Genomic DNA, 20,212 nt, shown 5'->3' with positions numbered 1-20,212 from the left:
CCCCGCGGCCACCATGAAGAAGGAGGTATGCTCTGTGGCCTTCCTCAAGGCTGTGTTCGCCGAGTTCCTGGCCACCCTCATCTTCGTCTTCTTAGGCCTCGGCTCAGCCCTCAAGTGGCCGTCGGCGCTGCCCAGCATCCTGCAGATCTCGCTGGCGTTTGGTCTGGCCATAGGCACGTTGGCCCAGTCTTTGGGTCCCGTGAGTGGAGGCCACATCAACCCCGCCATCACCCTCGCTCTCTTGATGGGCAACCAGATTTCGCTGCTCCGTGCTGTCTTCTACGTGGCGGCCCAGCTGGTGGGCGCTATTGCCGGGGCGGGCATCCTCTACTGGCTGGCACCGCTTAATGCCCGGGGCAACCTGGCCGTCAACGCCGTGAGTGCCCGCGGGGCTGACTGAGGGTGGGAGCTGGTCCCTGGCGGTGGGCTCTGAGCCAGGCCTTGCCTCACCTGGTGAAGGGGTGTGACGGAGGGGCCCAGTGTGCACCCTTGCTAGAAAGGCCTAAGACCAGAAAGGTGAATCTACAGATTGGGGTGCTCAGCCTGGCTGGTCCATGTCCACCCTCCTCTGCCCCTTCCCCTCATACCACGCCACTCTGGCCTGTCTCCCGGTGCCTGCTGGCCCCTCCTTTCTTGCCTTTACTCATGTCTTATCACTGTCTTATCACTTACCATGTCTCATCTTCCTGTGGCCTCCTCACCTCTCTCTGCTCCTCAGAGGAGTGGTATAATGGAACCATCAGAAAGAAGTGGGTAATCCTGGTTTTGGGTGACCTTGGCGTCTCTGTGCCTCATTTTCTCGACCATCTTATGTTGTTGTTGTTGGGGGCTGTGGGGTCCATTCTGGCTGATAGCGACCCCATGTGACAGAGTAGAACTGCCCCCATAGGGTTTTCTAGGCTGTAATCTTTACAGCAACGGATTGCCACGGCTTTCTCCCATGGTGCCACTGGCTGGGTTCACACCGACAACCTTTCAGTTAGTAGCCGAGAGATTAACCATTTGCACCAGATGATCATACCTACCACAGCAGGTGTCAAAGGGATTACATGTAGAACCCACAGATGAGAACAGCCTAAGGTGGTGCCAATGCCTAGGGGTCTCTGTTGAATATTGGTTCCCCCATTCACATCCCTGCCCTGCCTGCCTGCTGCCTCCCTCTCCTTGAAGCCCCAGATTCAGCCCCCACGTTCCATGCAAACTGGGTTCATTAATCAAACACAGAAGAGGATTTTCTCGGCCATTGTCAAGCCATGAGTCAGCCCCATCAGAGAGAGATGGGTTTGAGGTTGGCACCAGCAGCAGGTCAAGCAGGGGCAGGAGGACTGGGTGGGGGTGCAGCAGGCAAACCAGGCAGCTTCCCATAGGAGGGAGGGTGAAATGCCAGCTTGTGGGGGTTGGGGATTGGGCAGAACCGTTGACAGGACTGTGTCCAGGAAAAGCTCCCCTCACACTCGGTTCTTTGGCCAACGGCCTGAGCTTCAAGCTTTGTGCCAACAGTAAAGTCCACAGAGTCTTCTGCAAATGACTACCCTGAGGTGAAGTACCTAGGGCTTGGTTGTGCTGACAATGTGGGGTCCAGAACTCCCTAATTCCAGGTGATTGGGCCCTAGATCTCCTTAGAGGCCAGACTCCTCACCGAGCCCCTGCCCACAGGGTGGCTGTGGGGTCCTAACCTACCCTCCTCTCTCAGCTTAACAACAACACGACACCGGGCCAGGCTGTGGTGGTGGAGATGATCCTGACCTTCCAGCTGGCACTCTGCGTCTTCGCCTCAACCGACTCCCGCCGCACCAGCCCTGTGGGGTCCCCAGCCCTGTCCATTGGCTTGTCTGTCACACTGGGCCACCTCGTGGGGGTGAGCAGTGTTGTTGGGGTTGGGGACAAAGAGGACCCTAGGGCATTCCCTTGGGCCAATGAATGCAGCAGACTTTAAGGCCTAGATTTGGGGCCACTGGACCCTGGCCCTAGTGGACCAGGTTTGATCACAAAAAAAAAAAAAAAAAAAAGGAGAGAGAGAGAGAGAAACCTTCCTTGGCTTAGAAGAGAGTGAGTGGGAGTGGGGATGGGGAGTTAAGCCCAAGCTCAGGACAGAGAAGAGCATAGAGGAGGTGGGGTGGGGTCGATGGTTAATGGGGTTAATGGTTAACTGGGGTCTATGGAGGAAGTGGTCGCCAGCCTGAGAAGCAGGAAACTGGAATTTATCCTGGCTGAATGCTGAGTGGCCGTGTGACCTTGGGAGAGTCCTGGGCCTGTGAGTGGGTGAGCGCCTTGCCCACCCCATCATCTCCCTCTTTCTATCCAGATCTACTTCACTGGCTGCTCCATGAACCCAGCCCGCTCCTTTGGACCCGCAGTAGTCATGAAGCGGTTCAGCCCTTCACACTGGGTGAGCCTGGACCCTCTCCCAGCTCCCTGTGATGAGAGGCCTTCCAGCTAAGAGCAGCCTGGGCTTTCTGAGTGCAAGGGCCCAGAGCTTGAGGGTGGGGACAAGGACAAAGGAGAGAGGAGGGGACACAGTGGGGGATAGCATGAAGCCAGAAGAAGGGCAGGGGCGGGGTTATAGGGCCTGCCCTGGGGAAGGGGTGTGTACTTTCTGTCAATCTCCTCTGAGCATTCTGCTTGTCCCGCTGAGGTCTGAATATCTGTCCTCTGGTGTTTTATTTATCTGTCCTTGTTGAGGGAGCTGGGAGAGTCTTCTTGTGTGTGTGTCCCTCTAGACAAACTGTCACCTCCTTTGAGAGCTCATGTTCTCTCTCTCCAGAGTCTGTGTGTCTGTCTTTCTGAGGGTCTATATGTCTGAAGGTTCGTTGGTCTCTCTTTGAGGTGTGGTTTGAGCAGGTCTGTCCCTCCAGGAATCTGTCTCTCCATCTCCTCTGGATTCCTGCCCTTCTGTTGTCCGTATCTCTGTCATTGGTGAAGGAGGTGAGTGTGTCAGCGTATCTGTCCCTGAGGTGGAAGGAGGTCTCTCCCTTTGAAAGTCTGCATGTCTGTCTCTTATGAAGATCTGTGGGTCTGTCCTCTGCTCCCTGAGGCCTGGCACCCAGCCTCCTGACCACGGCCTCATCTCCACTAGGTGTTCTGGGTGGGGCCCATCGTGGGGGCCATCCTGGCTGCTATCCTCTACTTCTACCTGCTGTTCCCCTACCCTCTGAGCCTGAGTGAGCGTCTGGCCATGGTCAAGGGCACGTACCAGCCGGAGGAGGACTGGGAGGAGCAGCGGGAGGAGCGGAAGAAGACCATGGAGCTGACCGCCCACTGACCAGCGTCAGGCAGGGGCCAGCCCCTCAGCCCCTGAACCACAGGGGGAAAAAAGAGAAATAAGTGACAGCAAAGCTTTCTTCCCCCACAGCCGGGTCCTCTTGGGTGGGGAAGAGGTGCTGTCTCTCCAAGCTGAACAGTTAGAGCTGGGAGCCTATGACAGGGCTCTTGGGGTGGGGGTGAGGGGCTGGAGTCTGGTGGGGAGGGAGTCTCTCTGAGACAAGGCAGACTGTGCTGCTGTGTGGTCAGATCTCAGAGATTATAAACATAGCAGGAAGCTCCCAGGTTGCCCCAGGGCCAGGCCAGGAAGGGGTGACCTCTAGTCTACTCTCCCCTCCCCAGCTTCTCCTCAAGAGCCAGAGGGATCAGAGCCCTTGTGACAACAGAGGCAGGTGGACCCTCCCCTAGAGCTCCTGAAGAGGGACACAGACCGGGGCTCTGAATGATGCCTTATTTATTTCTGGTCAGAGATGAATGGGGCAGGGCTGCTGGTGTCGGGGGTGGCGGCTTCCCAATAAATCACTGATACTCAAGTTCTGCCTTTGTCTTGCCCTGGAAGTTTCTTGAGACACCCTGGTTCATCATCTCTCCTCTCTATCATCCCACCCTTCCCTCGCAATCTCCACAGGGCATAGGGGGACCCAAGAACAAGTTCTGTGTGGGAAGACAGGGAAGGTGAGGCCAGGGGAGGCCTAGAAAGTCAGGAGGATGTGGGGGAAGGGGGAGAGAGAGGAAGGGACAGTGGGAACAGAGAAGAAGGGGTCCTTGCCTGTGTCACCACTCACCCCTCCCACCTCAGCTATGTCAAGTCTCTGCCACTTGAGAGCCTGGCACCAGCACCCAGGGTGTGCCAGGCAGAGCGGAGGAGAAGTGGACCAGCCAGCAGCCCATCGAGATGCCAGGAGGGTGACCAGCCATGTTCTGTCATTGAGGAGGAGGCAGCACCCTGGACTCCTTTCTCTGCACCTCGACATTGCAGAAGGTGCCATTTTGAGAGCACAGCTCAAAGGGAGTAGCTCTACACACACATACACAGAAGGCATGCGGGCCCCAGCTCTCTTGTGTATCCTCTCTGTCCTGCCTCTGCCCCTCCGTGTTCCCACTGTCTCCCTCTAGACCCATAGCTCAGCCCTTCCCTGAGCCTTCTTCCATTGCTTCTGATACTCCTTAGACAAACTCCTTAAACTCTCTGGGCCTCCATCTCTTCATCTGTAAAATGGGGATTAAAACATCTCTCTCACACACAAAAATTAATGCTTCCCTCACAGTTGTTTTGGCAATCAGAGGAGATGAGAGAATTATAGTACCTGAGCAGGTTAGCACCCATGGGTGAAAGGATGGGTGTTGAAGACTCCAGGCCCTGCAAATGAGCAGCTCAGGGCATAACACAGAATCACAGTTAAAGAGTCTGGTTTGGAGTCATGTAATCCAGTTCAAATCTTGCTGTGCAACTTTGGGTAACACACATAAGTTCTCTGAGTTTCAGTTGCCTCATCTGTAAATGGAATACTTTTATCTACCTCATGAGTTGTTGTGAAGATAAAATGAGATAATGGATACTTAAACGCTTGTGCAAACAGGACCAGGCACCTCAGAGTGGGTGCTCAATAAACTAGTATGAAAAGAAACCAGCACAGACGTATGCCTCATCTGAGACCTCAGCCACATCCCAGCTCTGTTCTGGGTTTGAACTTGTGCTTCCCATATTGCCTCTCGTTCTGGCCATCAATTTTCTCTCAGAAAAGCAGGGGCCAGTAGGACCAGGAAATGGAAAGAGTGGGAGAAGCTATGGAGAAGGTCAGTCCCAGGGGCCAGGGGTGGCATCCAGTAGACTCCAGTTCATGGTGGCTTCATGTGTGTCAGTAGAACTGTGCTCTGGAGGAGTTTCAATGACAGGCTGAAGAGCTCTATGGCGCAGTGCCTAAGGCATTTGACTGCTAACCAGAAGGTTGGCAATTCAAACCCACCAGCCACTCCTCGGAAAGATGGCAATCTACTTCCGTAAAGATTTACTGCCTCAGAAGCTATGAGTCAGAGTCAACTTGATGGCAGTGGGTTTGGTTTGGTTTTTGGCTGAGTTTTCAGAATCAGATTGTCAGGTTTTCCTAGATGTCTCTGGATAGACTTGAACCTCCAACCTTTCAGTTAGCAGCCAAGAGCTTTACCATTTGTGTCACTGAGAAAATGAAAACCTAAATTCACTGTCGTTGGGTTGATTCTGACTTACAGCAGCCCTACTGGGCAGAGTAGAACTGCCCCTTAGGCCTTCCAAGGCTGTAAATCTTTACAGAAGCAGACTGCCACATCTTTCTCCCAGCTAGTGGGTTCAGACAGCCCATCTTTCATTTGGCAGCCAAGCACTTTGACAACTGCTCCACCATAGGAAAAAAAAAAAAAAACTTTACAACTTTATTATGTTGTTATGTGTCGGACCTGACTCATAGTGACCCCTCCTTGGGTTTCCGAGGCAGTATCACTACGGAATTCCGAGGCAGTATCACTACGGAAATAGGATTGCCCAACCTTCCTTCCGAGGAGTGGCTGGTGGGTTTGAACCGCCAGCCTTCTGGTTAGCAGTCAAATGCTTTAGCCACTATACTACCAGAGCTCCCATTCATAGTGGCCCTATATATGTCAAGTAAAACTGCCCCATAGGGGTTTCTAGGATGTAATCTTTATGGGAGCATGTCTCCTGTGGAGCAGCTGCAGGGCTCGAACCGCTGACCTTAGCAGGTGAGCACGTAACCATTGTGCCACTAGGGCTCCCACCCTCGTACTCTTAGTTAACGCCCAATAACAGAGTATGTGTGAGAACGGCCTGGCCCCAGAAATTCTAGAAGCTGCCCTAGCCCTCCTCCATCCTTCCCCAGTTGGTGAGGAGCTGGGCCGCAACTGCCAGTTTCGGCCAGAAGGGGGGGACCGCGTCCTCCAAAACGCAGCTTCTGTGTTTCGTCTTCCACAAATCTGGGTCTGGGCTCCAGCCAGATAGGGAGGTGAAGATGGGGCGGGGGTGTAGGACACAGGGAATCTCTCAAGCCTGGGTGCTCTGGGGCCACTAGAAAGCCGCCGACACCCAGTCCACTCCCACCTCGCTATCCTGGTTGAGATGCAGGAAAGAGGAGAGCCCTTCCTCCCTCAGTGGCCAGAAGACTCTGAAACAAGGCACAGCGATGACTGGGAAACTGACCCAGCAACTTGTGTTTCTTCTCTAACAAGCTGAACAGTGATCCCAGAGGGTACAGATCCTCAGGGGCATGTCGGGCACCCAGTCAGAGGGACTCGCAGGCCTTGAACTTGCTTCAGGTGAAATCAGCCTGACCAGTGCGCCAAGGTCCGACTTGAGCTTTGGGCTGACAAATTGCGGGCGGCTGGGGATGTTTTGGCCAGCAGGGGGCGCTGTGCTCCTTGGTATTTGATTCTTCCGTTCTCTGCACAGGTCCGTGGGTTCACAAAGACCCTTGCACACAAGAATCCAACATACAAACCCTACACATCTCTGGGGATTCGGAGCCACACAGTGACAGACCTTCAGTTGTATCCAAGGGGCAGAATCTTCTCAGTGTGTGCATCCCCATCCCTCAGCAAAGAAAAGCTCACCGCGTGGGTGCAGAGCCACACACTCAGTCTTTCCCCACTGGTCGGGCTGATTTCACCTGAAGCAAGTTCAAGGCCTGCGAGTCCCTCTGACTGGGTGCCCGACATGCCCGTGAAGATCTGTATCCTCTGGGATCACTGTTCAGCTTGTTAGAGAAGAAACACAAGTTGCTGGGTCGGTTTCCCAGTCATCGCTGTGCCTTGTTTCAGAGTCTTCTGGCCACTGAGGGAGGAAGGGCTCTCCTCTCTCCTGCAATCTTCCCGCCGCCCTCACTCTCTCACAGGGCAACTCTGGTACCAGACCTAGGAGCCTGGCTCCATACGTTTTCAGAGAGGCCCACCCATGTACTGTCTTACATCAATACACACACATACACATACTCACACTGCTGAGGGGCCTGTCATCTCTCTCACCTTCTACACCACCTGAAGACTGAACCCAGGAAGAACCTTAGCTCTCCTATAGGACACTCCCCGCTACAACCACCCCTTCTCCATTCTCCTCCCTCTCCTCCTCTGTCCAGGGGCTGCCATGGAGACATGAAGGAGGACTGAGGGTAGCAGTGGAGAGTGGACAGATGGCTGCCTGACTAGATGGATAGACAGGAAGAGGGGTAGCTGGGGGGATCAGGTCTCCCAGCTCCTCTCTGAGCCTCAGCTCCTCACCCATCAATTCTGTCTCTTTCCAAGTGTTGTGGGGATCAGTCCTTCCCCCTTTCTGTCAGGTTTTTGTTCTCCCTCTCCTCTCCTCTCCCAGCACCTTCCTCCTTCCCCTCTCTCTTGCTGCCCCCCAAGTGGACCTCAGTCAGAGTTCACGTTGCATACACACACACACACACATGCAGACATGCACACACACACATACCTCAGACCCTCCAGGGAGACCAGAAACATGCCTCAGGGAGATAGGAGCAGCACAGCCACCTGGCAGGGAGATAGCCAGTTGTGGGGCCTTGGCAAAAGGTCTCTGAGCATGAGTGAGCTCCAGGCTTGGCACTAGAGCCCAGGACTGGCTGAGTCTGGGGAGGTGCTGGCTGCGGCAGGCAAACACAGGGCTGGAGCAAGACGTGACCAATGCCCACCTAGCCTCAGGGGGTAAAGGACCTTGTCCCAGGCCAGGCAGGGCCCTAGGAGGTTCTGCTTTGGGGTAGCTGGGGACAGGGGCTGCCACTGCACATCACGCTCTCAGAGCAGGAGCTGCAGGGCCTGCTTGTCCAGGAGCTGCTTCAGCAACCGGGACCCCTTCCATCCCAGACAGTCTCCTTGCTGTTCCCCGGATAGGTGGGGGAGAGGGACAATCCTAATAAACTTCTCCTGACTCAGACATGCTCTCTACATGCCAGCACATGGACCCCTAACAGCACCCAGGGAAGTGGCAAGTATCATTCCCTTATATATATGGGCAGACCTAGGTCCCAGAAGTTAGATAATTGGCCAGGGATGCAACATATATGGCAATGTTCACAATAGTTTTGCGTGTACTACTTTATCAAGAGCTCTCAACAGATAGGTCTTATAGCTGCTTGGTGCCTCTTTTTCAGACGCAGAAACAGAGGCAAGGTAAGATGTAGAGACCTGTACAAAAGTAAACATCTACATGTCTGTCTGCCAAGCCCTCTGCTGAGAAGAGGGGAAGGAGGTGCTTCTGAGGTGCCCTGGGACAGCCCCAGGCAAAGAGCCTACTGTATGAGGAAGGACCGGCCCTCATGCTGCCCACCAAGCCAAGCCACATTCCCTTATTCGTCGAGCATTTATTGAATGACTCCTCTATGTCGGGCAGGGAGCTCTGGTAGCATAGTGGCTAAGGCACTTGACTGCTAACCAGAAGGCTGGCGGTTCAAACCCACCAGCCACTCCTCGGAAGGAAGATGGGGCAATCTACTTCCGTAGTGATACTGCCTCGGAAACCCAAGGAGGGGTCGCTATGAGTCGGGGCCGACTCGACGGCACATAACAACAACAACAACATAACTATGTCGGGCAAGGGTGGAAGTCTACCAGAACAGTAGAGGCACTGAGTAAGCAGAGGCCAGAACTACCATGTGACTTTGCTCAAGCCATCTGGGAAGCCTGCCCTGATCTTACTGGAGAGGGAAATCAGGGCAGGTTTCAGAGAACTGGTCTTGAGCAAAGTCTTGAAGAAGAGACAAGGAAGAAAGACTCAAGAAACTCTTCATGCACAGGACTCTAAAGCTCGCTTAGGGGAACTATAAGTATTTGGCCTGGCAGGAGTAAGGCGGGGTAGGGTGGGCAGTGAGAGGGAGCTGTCTTTGCGTGTTAGACATAGATATTCCCACTTGATCCTGAGGCAATAAGGAACCACTGAAGGGTTTTGAGCAGAGGAGTGATGTGATCAGCTTGGCATTTTAGAAGAATCACTGCAGCAGTGGAGAAGAGAATAGTGTGGAGGGGCATGAATGTAGCCTGAGAGCCCAGGGAGAAGGCTGATGTTATAATCCTGGGAGAGATGGTAAGGGCTGAACTGGGCCGAGGGAAGAGGTGTCATATATAAGAAGCATAACCTTGCCATCCATTGGGTATAGGCTGAAAGAAAGAGGGGTGTCTGAATGACCCCCGGGTTCTGGCCTGGGCACCTGGGTGGGTGGTGGAGCCACTCAGTGGGAGGGGGACAAGGAGGACCAACTAGAGGTGAAGGGTTCAATGGTGATCTGGGGTTCAGGAGGCAGGTCTGTGCTAGAGAGTTTTGTGCATTGACAGTCTATGATGGCCACTGTATGAACAAGGCTGCCCAACAGAGTCTCATGGGGAGTGAGAAGAGCAGTGGGCCAAGACGAGACAACACCGGTCAAAAGTGAGCAGAAGAGGAGTCAGCAGAGGAAACTGAGAGGAAGTTCTCAGAGGTAGGAGGAGAGCCAGGAGATGCAATTGTCTTACAAGCCAGGAAAAGAAAGGCCTTCAGGAAGGAGGAGGTGGTCAGCAGCGCCATGGGCCACAGTGCACCAAGGAAGACGAGAGCTGAAGAGGAGGTCACAGGTAACCTTTGCCAGAGCAGTTCCATTGGTGAGCAGTGGGGGGAAGCCTGACTACAGTAGGTGAGGACTAAAACCTTGGTCCATGTAACTCCACTACTCCGTCTTTCCCTCCTCCATGATTACCTGGGCATGGAGAGCCAGGGAGGGGAAGGGGAGTGAAAACCACAGCTGAGACTGGGAATGGCCAAGAGAGGGCTCCAGGAGCTCCAAGGGAGGCCAGAGCACAAGGGAGGGCTTACCTTAGACACAGGAGAAGAACTCCCTCTTCAAGCCAGAGGACAGCTGGGAGGGCATGAGCAGCTGGTGGGGCATTGGTGACGTGGGAGGCAAGGATGGGAAGAAGTTTTCCCTCGTGCCTTGGCTTCCTATGTGGGATAAGAGACAAACTCATGTGGTGAGAGAAGAGCCAGGGTGGGTGAGGTACTTGAAGAAAATAGGGAAGGTTTGAAGTGGGCCTTAGAAGAACCGGAGAAAGTGTTCCCTGACAGAGAAGGCTGTAAGGATTGCTGAGCAGAGCCAAGGCCCCTGCTGAGGCCAGAGACCACAGCCCTGTTATGGTGGCAGCCTGAACGGCTGGGCAGTTTCCTCCAGCAGTGCTCAGCCGCACAGACCAGACAGGAGTGAGGGAGTAGAGGAAGAACATGAGAGAGAACAGGGAGCTAGGATAGTCAAGGTGCCAGCAAGAGTGTCATAGAGGTGAGATGCCAGGAGGTCTGTCTGGAGAGGGTGCTAGACAGCTGGAAGAAAAGAAAGGGATGGGAAAGGGGTTTTCCTGAGACTGAGATGGGGGCGGGGTGGATGGACAGAGCCTGGGATCAGGGTTGGGGTGTTTCATTTGAAGACTTTAGAAGGCCCAATGGGAGCAGAGTATGACAGCAGCCAACTAAAATGAATCATATATAACAGTCATCTGACTCCAGGAGTCCAAGAAGCTCTCATTAATTCATTTGTTCATTCAAAAAATACTTAATTAAACACTTTGTTGTTGTTAGTTGCCATCAAGGTGATTCTGACTCATGGTGACCCTATGTATGGTGAGCACATGACTGGTGACCCCATGTGCTGCAGAGTAAACTGTGCTCCACGGAGTTTGCAAGGTTGTGATCTTTCAGAAGTAGATTGGCAGGCCTGTCTTCTGAGTGGGATCAACCACCCGTCTTTCAGTTAGTAGTCAAGCTCTTAGCCATCTGTGCCACCTAAACCAAAACCAAACTCACTGCCATCAAGTTGATTCTGACTCATAGTGACACTCCCATTGGGTTTCCAAGGCTGTAAATCTTTATGGAAGTAGATCACCCCATCTTCCTTCCACAGAGCAACTGATGGGTTTGAACTGCTGACCTTTTGATTAGCAGCCAAATGCCTTATCCACTACACTACCAGAACTCTTTTCGGTGCCACCCAGGGACTCCTAATGAGCACTACTCTGGCCAATCCCTGTGCAAAGCACTCCAGGGAACAATGAACAAAACTTGGTTCCTGCCCTGTAAGGGCCTCACCACTTTGTTGGGGAGACACATTAACACCAGGACAGGCCCCTGAGGTGACTACAGTTTATAGAAATGCCAGGTGTGGTGGGAATGCAGAGGGGTCCTCATCCAGCTGGGAGCAGCCAGGAAAGAAACAGATGATACAGAAGCTGAGCTTATGGACGGTTGGGAGATACCCAAGCAAAGGGTGTGGAAAGGGCTCTCCAGGAAGAGGGGAGAGCAGGTCCTCCAAGGAAAGACACACGTGGAGCGTTCCAGCACTACTGGCCATTTGATGAGGCCAGAGGGTAAAGGAGGAGGCCAGGAGTGGGGAGAGGTGAGGAGCAGGGAGGGGTCCCAGAGGATGTGGAGTTTACAGCAAGCACGGGGAGGCTTTGAAGGATTTGAGCAGGGGAGCAGCATGATCAGATTTGCATTTTAGAAAGATCACTGGGGATGCAGTGTGGAGAATTGATTTGAGCGGAGCAAGGGAGCAGGCAGAGATGGTGGAAGGCTGCAGGGCAGCAGGGCGTCAAGGAGAGGGCACAGACAAGACATATTTAGGATTCAAAATCAGCAGGACTTGATGATTTTATTGGATGGAGAAGGAGGGAGAGAAGGGTCAAAGACGCCCCCCAAGGGCCACCAGCTGAGCTGGAGAAAGCAGAAGGGGTGAGTGGGGACAGGGAAGGAAATGAGGAGCTCGTTTTGAAACAGGTGTGTTCGAGGAAACTGAGGACACCAGGAGACACCTACAGGCAGGTAGTGAGGGGTGAGGTTGGGGTGCCTAGATGTGGGTAGGAGGTGAAGACTGTAGTTGTAACAGCTGGGCAGATGCCCCTTAGGAAGTTAGGGAGATACCTTGATGTGCTACTGGGGGCAAGAGGGGAGACCCTAAATATAGTGAAACTGCCCTGTGAGAAATGAGGGATATCTTAGGGCCTCTGAGTGGGAGGAGGAGAGCAAAGAACTAGGGGTCAGGAAGGGGGGCGGAGCAGAAAATCGGGGGAAAAGGCCAGTGGCGATTCCCAGGTGGTGAGGGGTGTAGAGCCAGTTTAAGAACAGAGGTGCCCAACAGCCATGTGTGTAATTTGATGTGGTTTGAGTAGCTGTGGAACAACCCTTTCCTCCATCACCCTCCTCCACACCTCACAGACCCTCATGGTCGTTAGTAAAATGTATTCTATCTTCAATTGCTTTCTGTGAATGGGGTGTAATGAAAGAGAGAGCTTCATTTCACACCTGGGTTTATGGGGCACAGAATAGCATCAGCCCATTCAGAGGCAGAGCCTAGAAGTGAGGGGCCAGGAGAGCAGGAAGCCTAAGGAATTTGGTCAGGGGGTGTGGTGGGGGTGGCTGTGCAGGTCTGAGTGACATCAAAGCACGTGCCCTGGAGTTCCACGTGCACCTGTGCTCCTTCACCTGCAGCCCCAGGGCTGGGACGCTGTCTGCAGCAGGCCTGGCCAGCCTTGGAGAACCTGGAGGTTCCAGCTCGGCGCCCAGGGACTGCCCCCCACCCCACCTGTCAGGTGAGCTCAGGATGGAGCAGGCATGTGAGCACCACCCCTCACACAACCCCCACACCTCTCTTTACCCAGACACACATAACCTATTGGCTGCTCCCTGTCAGTCTGACCGGCACATTCCTTGAGGCAGCAGAGTGACAGTTCCACAGGTGGAGGCCAGAGCAGTTGGTAAGGAGTGACCAAACAGTCAGTAGAAGACCAGAGACATGAAGGAAGGCCTGGGAGCAGAGGGAATGGGGCCTTGCGCTAACATGCTGGTTTGCCGGCTCTGGACAGCCATCATCAAGGCACTAGTGGCCGAGTTCCTGGCCACAGGGCTGTATGTGTTCTTTGGCGTGGGCTCAGCACTGCACTGGCCCTCGGCACTCCCCTCTGTGCTACAGATTGCCATCACCTTCAACCTGGCCACAGCCATGGCTGTGCAGATCACATGGAAGGTCAGTGGGGCCCATGTCAACCCTGCCGTGACACTGGCCTTCCTCGTGGGCTCCCAAATCTCCCTGCCCCGAGCTGTGGCCTATGTGGCTGCCCAGCTGGCAGGGGCCACTGCAGGAGCTGCTCTGCTTTACGGAGTCACGCCAGGAGACATCCGAGGGACCCTTGGGATCAATGTGGTAGGTGCAGGAAAGGGCACGTGGCAGGTGCTGGGGCAGGAGGACCTGGCTGGGCAGGTGGCAAAAGTGGGGGGCCAGGGCCCAAAGAGGGGACTCACAAGGAAGGGATTCACCCACGTGCTGCACACCTGCTCTCTGGCTGCTCTAAGACATTGACCTTAGTCTAGAGGGAACAGGAATGGGATTGTTGTGAGATGAACAGAGAAGGGGAAAAAAGGGGATGGAGGGGAAGGGCCAGGCATTGAGGGTAGGAGAGCTGGGGCTTTGAGTGCTGGAAGAGATCCTGGTGAACACTTCATTTGTCCTCCCCAAGCTCTACCCTACGTCCACTGCTCCTCTGTTTCTTCCCACATTCTTCCCATTTTTCCGCAAACACCCGGCGGCTTCACTCCTTGATTCCCCCAGTCACCCATCATTCCACCCACTTCTCCCAGTCCCTTCCTTCCGCATCCACCCCCAGTCCCCTCCCAGACTCCTCTCAAACATGCCCCCTGGCTTCCATGAACCTCGTCTTCTGGAACACTGCTCCCACCAACCACTGGGGTGGGAAGGGGGCCAGTCATTTCTGCGGGAAGCAGGTGTGCAGGGCTACCAGGAACCACCTCGCAGCTCAAGCTGGGAGGTGGTAAGGTATCACCCCACAGAGCTGAGGAGATGAGGTCCAGGGGCTCACTGCCCCGTGGGCAGAGCCTGTCTGCTGCAGCGGGGCCTCCTCTGCTCAGGTCCGGAGCAACGTCTCAGCCGGCCAGGCTGTGGCCGTGGAGCTGGTGCTGACTCTGCAGCTGGTGCTCTGTGTCTTTGCTTCTACCGACAGGCGTCAGGCTGCGGGCTGCCCTGCCATCATAATTGGGATCTCGGTGGCACTGGGCCACCTTGTTGGGGTAAGAAACAAAGGGGACACAGAAGATACTGCACATACTGGGTCCCTCTCTGGGGAATTTGTGGGGGCCCTGAAGACCAGACCTTCCCTGAGCACCCACACACATACACCTTGGTGCCGAGGCTGTGCCCCATACTCTAGGTCCAAGTGTGTACTGCAGAGGTCAAGACTGGGGCCTGGGTCTTGGGCAGAGGGGACTGTCTCCTCAGGCCCCTTGACACCCCAAACTTGCACTCGTTCCACAGATCTACTTCACTGGCTGCTCCATGAACCCTGCCCGCTCCTTTGGGCCTGCAGTCATCGTTGGGAAGTTCCAAGTTCACTGGGTGAGCCTCTCTGCTGCCTTCTATGGGGAAGGGAGGGGGCCTAGTCATGGCAATGGGCTGTGGGTTTTACTAGCAGTGAGTCCACAGAGACTTAGGGAGACAACTCCTCCCCTCACAGACCATCGTGGCCCCTGGAGATCATTTCCCTAGACTCAGAAGACCAGGGTACGTATCCTGGTTGTACTTCCTTTCTCTCCAGCTTCCACAGCCCTGGGGACCCACTGGACAGGCAAGAAATGGGCCAGGGCAGGAGCTGCAGCTTTGGCCCAGGCCTCAGGTCCCTAGCTGTTTCCTTACTCACTTCCTCCAGCTGGACCAATTTCCAAGTTTGGACAGAAAAAAAAAAAAAAGACAAACAAAAATTGGTGCACACACCAGCAAAGGCAGGAACAGCAATAGCCCAGACTACTGGCTGTCGGGAGTCAATAGGGAAGAGGCAAGGAAGGGTGAGGAGCCCGGTCCCTGGCACCAGCCACTGCTGCATAGCCTAGGCCTCCCCTTTGAAGGCAAGCTTCCCCCACTTGCATGGATCCAGGAGGCAGGATCCAGGGTCCTCAAATTTAACCCCCTGTAGATAGCTTAAGGGTTCTAGGAAAACAAACCAGCACTAAGGAAGCAGGCAGGGTCCCAAAGCCACCCCACAGTCCTGATAACTCACAAGCAGGGTGTCGACTTCTCTCTGCCTCCTCAGATCTTCTGGGTGGGACCCCTGACAGGTGCTGTCCTGGCTTCACTGATCTACAACTTCATCCTCTTCCCTGACACCAAGACCCTGGCACAGCGACTGGCCATCCTCATGGGCACCATGAAGAAGAAGGTGGCAGGGGCAGAGCCCCAGAAGAAAGAGTCCCAGTTCAGTGAAGGGGACACTGAAATGGAGAATATACCAGATGCCACAGACCTTGGTCCTGGCCCTCAGGCTTCTGAGAGGTGCCCTGGAGGTAGGCAGCATGCCTTGACTTGAGGCTTTCCTGGTGGGCTTTGCAAGTAGGGATGGTAAGGCTTGCCCAGCCCTGTCCCTGACACTCCATATCTACATAAACTCTGGGGAATAAATTTGTCCAGTTCCCTCCCTCTAGGCCTTCCCCATCTCTCACTGGGACAGTAACCAAACTGAACTCACTGCCATCGAGTTGGATTCAACTCCTAGCGACCCCCTCCTTGGGTTTCCGAGGTGGTATCCCTACGGAAGTAGATTGCCCAACCTTCCTTCTGAGGAGTGGTTGGTGGGTTTGAACCACCAGCCTTCTGGTTAGCACTTAAATGCCTTAGGCACTACGCCAGCAGAGCTCCCCAATGGGATAACAGAGGGAAGGAAAGGAAATCCATGGCTGCCCTCCCCATTTTCTCACCCACCTAGATCCCAATGGAGTCCTGTCGCAAAGCAAACTGGAGCCCAGACAGCCAATCTGCTTAGACTGATGGCCACAGGGACCTCAGGGAACCCTAATTTCTAGTCTCACCTTTGCAGAGAAGGAGCCAAGACTTATTAGAAAAACCAGGTCTGAGATAGCCTTCTGAGTTCCTCAGGGAAGGTTTTCTGCCCCTGGGTGTGGTCTGAGGGTCATGGGTACCCCATCAAACTGGGGACTTCCTGAGGACAGGAATTGCCCTCCCAATAGATCTTCATTCCTCACCCCCTCCAAATGCCCTTGGGAAGAGCTGACAGAGAAGAGCCTTCTCTGGGGCTGGTAACTTAAAAAAAAAAAAAACACCTCACTGCCACCGAGCCTATCCTGACCCATAGCAACCCTCAAGTTTCCAAGCCTGTAAATCTTTACAGAAGTTGCCTGCCTCATCTTTCTTCCACAGAGCAGCTGGGATGTTCGAACCACTGACCTTTTGGTTAGCAACCAAATGCCTTAACCACTATACAACCTGAGCTCCTTTTGAGGCAGAGGGCAGATGTGGGCAAGGGAAGACTGGGTCCAGGCAGGCTTTTTCCAGGACAGGCTCTTCCCATTATTTGCCCCACCTCCCTCTCCAAAGATCCGTTAACAGAAACTTTCCTGAGAAAGGAAGTCTGCTCCCATCCTTGGGCCAGAAGCCTTCTCTAGCCCAATTCTCAGCTCAACTGATATTCTCAAAAAGCTGTTGTATAAGTTCCAAGGATAGTTAAAAATCCTGGGAATGACTCAGGAAACCAAGTACCGGACCCAGTGTACTACTCAAAAACTAATGGTGTTTCAATTGGTTTATTAATATTTAAAAGTTGCTGTAACTGTACCCTGCTCATGACGGGGTCTTATCTGGATCTTGGCTTCCCTATCCGTAAAATGGGCACAACTTTCCCCCAAGAACTGCTATGAAAACAAGAGATCGGAAAATGTTTTTGGAAGTTAAAATGTTAGAAAAACAACTCCAATAAATGACTGTTGTTGCTGTTACTGTAATTATTGGGTTTGAATACAATTGCTATTGGTAACAAGAGGGAGGAGGGAAGAAAAGAGGAAGGGAGAGGACTGAGGGGCAGGGAAATTAGTTTTTATCTTATTTCATGGGCTTTTCCTCTGAGGGGCTCTATCTCCTAATCTCCTGGGTCTAATGACCTGGGAGCTTTATGGGTGTGAGGTGTGGGAGCTGGGAAGAGGCCCTGGAATAAAGAGACAAGCCAGTAAAAGTCAGTTCTTTTCATCTCTATGGTGCCCATCACCATGGCACCCTGAAACACAGCAGCCAAATCCATAAAATAGATAGGTCTCTTCCCAGGGGGTTTCTCAAGGGGCTGGAAATGGGGGAGAGGCTACCAAAGTCTTCCAAGGGCTAGGTTACAGAGGCCAGTCTGTGACCAGTACAGTTGCTGAGGCCCTGGGGATCGCCCCAAAACCATCCTCGGCTTTCTGTATTATTGTCAGTACGGAGGCTGATCCTTTCTCTCCAAGCTGGCCTCCCTCATCCATCTTCACAATAGTTCAGAGCCAGGGTTTCCTGTGCCCTTTTCCAAGTAGGGACGGCTATGTGTGTGCGTGCATACTCAGAGGATGTGACTGACTTGCTAAAGGTCACCAGCTCAGTAACATAGCCCCCCTAGCTAGGTTTCCCCAGCTCCCAGCTTAGAACTTTCCAAAATAGAGCTCCAAGGGGGTTCATACCCACTGCAGCCAGAGAAAGGGAATGAGCAGGAACTAGGGGGTTGAAGAGGGCAGAGGGTGCAGCACCTGCAGTAGGCTCTTCAGCCCCTTGACAAATTATCCCTGTGCATCCGGAGTCAAGCACATACTGGGTGCTCAATAAAAGTTTGATGAATGAGTGACTGAGGCTGGGCGGCTGGGGAAGGTGAAGGAGGGAAGGCAGTCATTGATCAAGAGGAGGAAAAGTCAGGAGGTACAGCTCCAAATGACAGCAGCTGAAAGCCTAGGCTTCCAGGTAAGGACAGCTGGGGAAGAGGGGACAGAGTGAGCCATCAGAGCCTTCAACCACAGCTCCAGGGCAGGCCGTGCAGCCTCTGCCCCAGAACTGCAGAAGCAAGGGTGACTGCCCGGCGAGAAAACTGAGGGCCTGTTTTCACTAATAGTTCTTATAGCTGTTTGCCCTCATCATATTCTAGTGCGAGAAGAGTCAAGCTTCCTGGAAAATGAGGAATTAGGTTAGAATCTGAAGAGCACTGAAGGTCAGACACAAGAATAAGTAACCCAAGGTTGGCTTCTCCGTCACTGGAGCCCTTTAATAGGACAGTCTGCCATCTGTTTTCAGGAGGGAAGGGCTGGCCTTTGGGGAGCCAAAGCTCAGCGCTTCCAGCCTGGAGGAAGCAGGCCTCAACCTCACAGCCCCTCGGCCTGGGTGAGGGGAGGACAGAGACCCAACTGGGCCAACGCTGGGTGCGCATTCCCTTCCTCCATTTGTCAGGGGAAGTTTTTAATTAATGGTGTGTAATCTGATCTGGCCCTTCTCCCTGCTGAGCACTGCCTTCAATCAGCCGAGCCATCTGCAATTGCAATTCATAATTCTCCAGAAAGGGAGGGGCTCACTCTGGACGGGTGCCTTGGTGATTAATACAATTAGCCTTTTATGTTGATGATTGTCTTAGCAGGAGCAGATGAGGCAGCGCTCAGGGCCTAGGCTGTTGCTTTCCGATTGACTGGCATGGAGCCCCTCTCTGCTTCCCACCCCCGCCCCACTTCTTTAACCTGTTACCCCCAGGTTTAAGGAGGATGGGCCTAATTTGGGACTATACCATGCAAAGGGAAAAGCCCTAGAAGGAGCTAAGGCTCTGGAACTAGATGGTGTCCTAGGACTGAGGGAAGATGAGGATCAAGACAATGATCCAGAGACCTTCATTTTCCAAAGAAAATCACTTTGACCTAAAGGATCCTGGGCACCCAGATTTAAAAAAAAAAAAAAAAAAAAACCCAATATAAGTATAGAATAGGAGTTAAAGGAGTTTAAATATAGGCTCAAGCACTTATTAACTGTGTGAACTTAAGTTACCTAAGAAGTCTGAGCCTCATCTTCCTCATCTGAAAAATAAGGAAATACATACACACTTTGGTTCTCTAGGGTCACTCTAACAGAAGATACCACGAATGGGTGGCTTTAACAAACAGGGATTTATTCTCTTACAGTTTGGGAGGCTAGAAGTCCGAGTTCAAAGTGCCAGCTCTAGGGGCTGGGTGAAAGCCCCTCAACCTTGGGCTTCAGCTCTGCCTTTGCTCCTGGCCCACTGGAGCTGGAGGTACTTCTTAATTCAGACAGCTGCTGGCTGCTGAGGCTGACAAACCCAAAATCGACAAATAAAATGGCACAGTTGCAAGATTACCAAACAACACAGCAGGCCACTAGTTAAAGTCCAGAGACAGTCCCAAGATTGGCAAGAAACATGGCAGGCTGCTGAATGAAGACTCGGCTACACAGAGGGTCCAAGTGTGCCAAAAAGCTGCAGAGATCTTTTCCAAAGCTGCTTTTTATGTACTAAGCAAGCAGACCACATTGCTAAGGCAGCTACTCAGCTGCTCTAGTATGTCCTACCATGGAGTTGATTACCAATCTCATCAGGGGGAATAACCACAACTAGTTAGCTGCTCAGCCACTCAAAACCAGGCCCAGCCAAGCTGACACACAACTAAACTACCACAACACATTGCATAAAAGTGCTGGAAGAACTACATGAGACATATGTATACCCATCAATGGTAGCTACTTTTGCCATCATGATGAGAGACTGCCATTCCCTCTGCCAACAAGTACAGCTGCTTCCCCTGCAGTTTTTAAGGCTATTACTAAAGAAGCAATTTTGTCCTTCCCAGTGCTTGAGCTAAGAGGTGTAGGGAGCAGGGGAAAAGGGGGATCCCACAGGAAAGAGGAGCTGAGAATCAAACATAAGAAAGAAATAAGGGCCTTCTCAGAACAGAGGAAGTGGAGCACTGGAGTGTTCACGGCAGGGAGAGATGGCTGGGGAGAGATTTGAGGAATGAGAGTAAGAAGGCTGGGATAGGAAGTAAAGGGGTGAAAAGAAGCAGGACTTTGAAGATTTGGAATTTCCTATGAAAGTTAAGTAAACAAAAAGAAAGCAGCCATCAGAGCTGAAGGGTAAGAGTTAGCACAGATCAGAA

At 53.1% G+C, this 20,212-nt stretch overlaps 2 protein-coding genes across 2 annotated transcripts; both read left to right on the top strand.

Moving 5' to 3' along the window:
• The first annotated feature begins 13 nt into the window (after window positions 1-13).
• On the top strand, window positions 14-3,262 carry AQP5 (aquaporin 5). The gene is made up of 4 exons (XM_007937826.2): window positions 14-376; window positions 1,694-1,858; window positions 2,306-2,389; window positions 3,077-3,262. The coding sequence occupies exons 1-4, from the start codon at window positions 14-16 to the stop codon at window positions 3,260-3,262; spliced, it is 798 nt and encodes a 265-aa protein (XP_007936017.1).
• Window positions 3,263-13,094: 9,832 nt separating this feature from the next.
• Window positions 13,095-18,447, top strand: AQP6 (aquaporin 6). The gene is made up of 5 exons (XM_007937946.1): window positions 13,095-13,457; window positions 14,180-14,338; window positions 14,583-14,663; window positions 15,355-15,593; window positions 18,357-18,447. The coding sequence occupies exons 1-5, from the start codon at window positions 13,095-13,097 to the stop codon at window positions 18,445-18,447; spliced, it is 933 nt and encodes a 310-aa protein (XP_007936137.1).
• Window positions 18,448-20,212: the final 1,765 nt, after the last annotated feature.

The sequence above is a fragment of the Orycteropus afer genome, unplaced genomic scaffold (genome assembly GCF_000298275.1).
Source record: "Orycteropus afer afer isolate SDZICR_OR568_19922 unplaced genomic scaffold, OryAfe1.0 scaffold00045, whole genome shotgun sequence".
Lineage (NCBI taxonomy): Eukaryota > Metazoa > Chordata > Mammalia > Tubulidentata > Orycteropodidae > Orycteropus > Orycteropus afer.
Note: the sequence above shows the minus strand (reverse complement) of the source record. Positions and strands in the feature narration are given on the sequence as shown.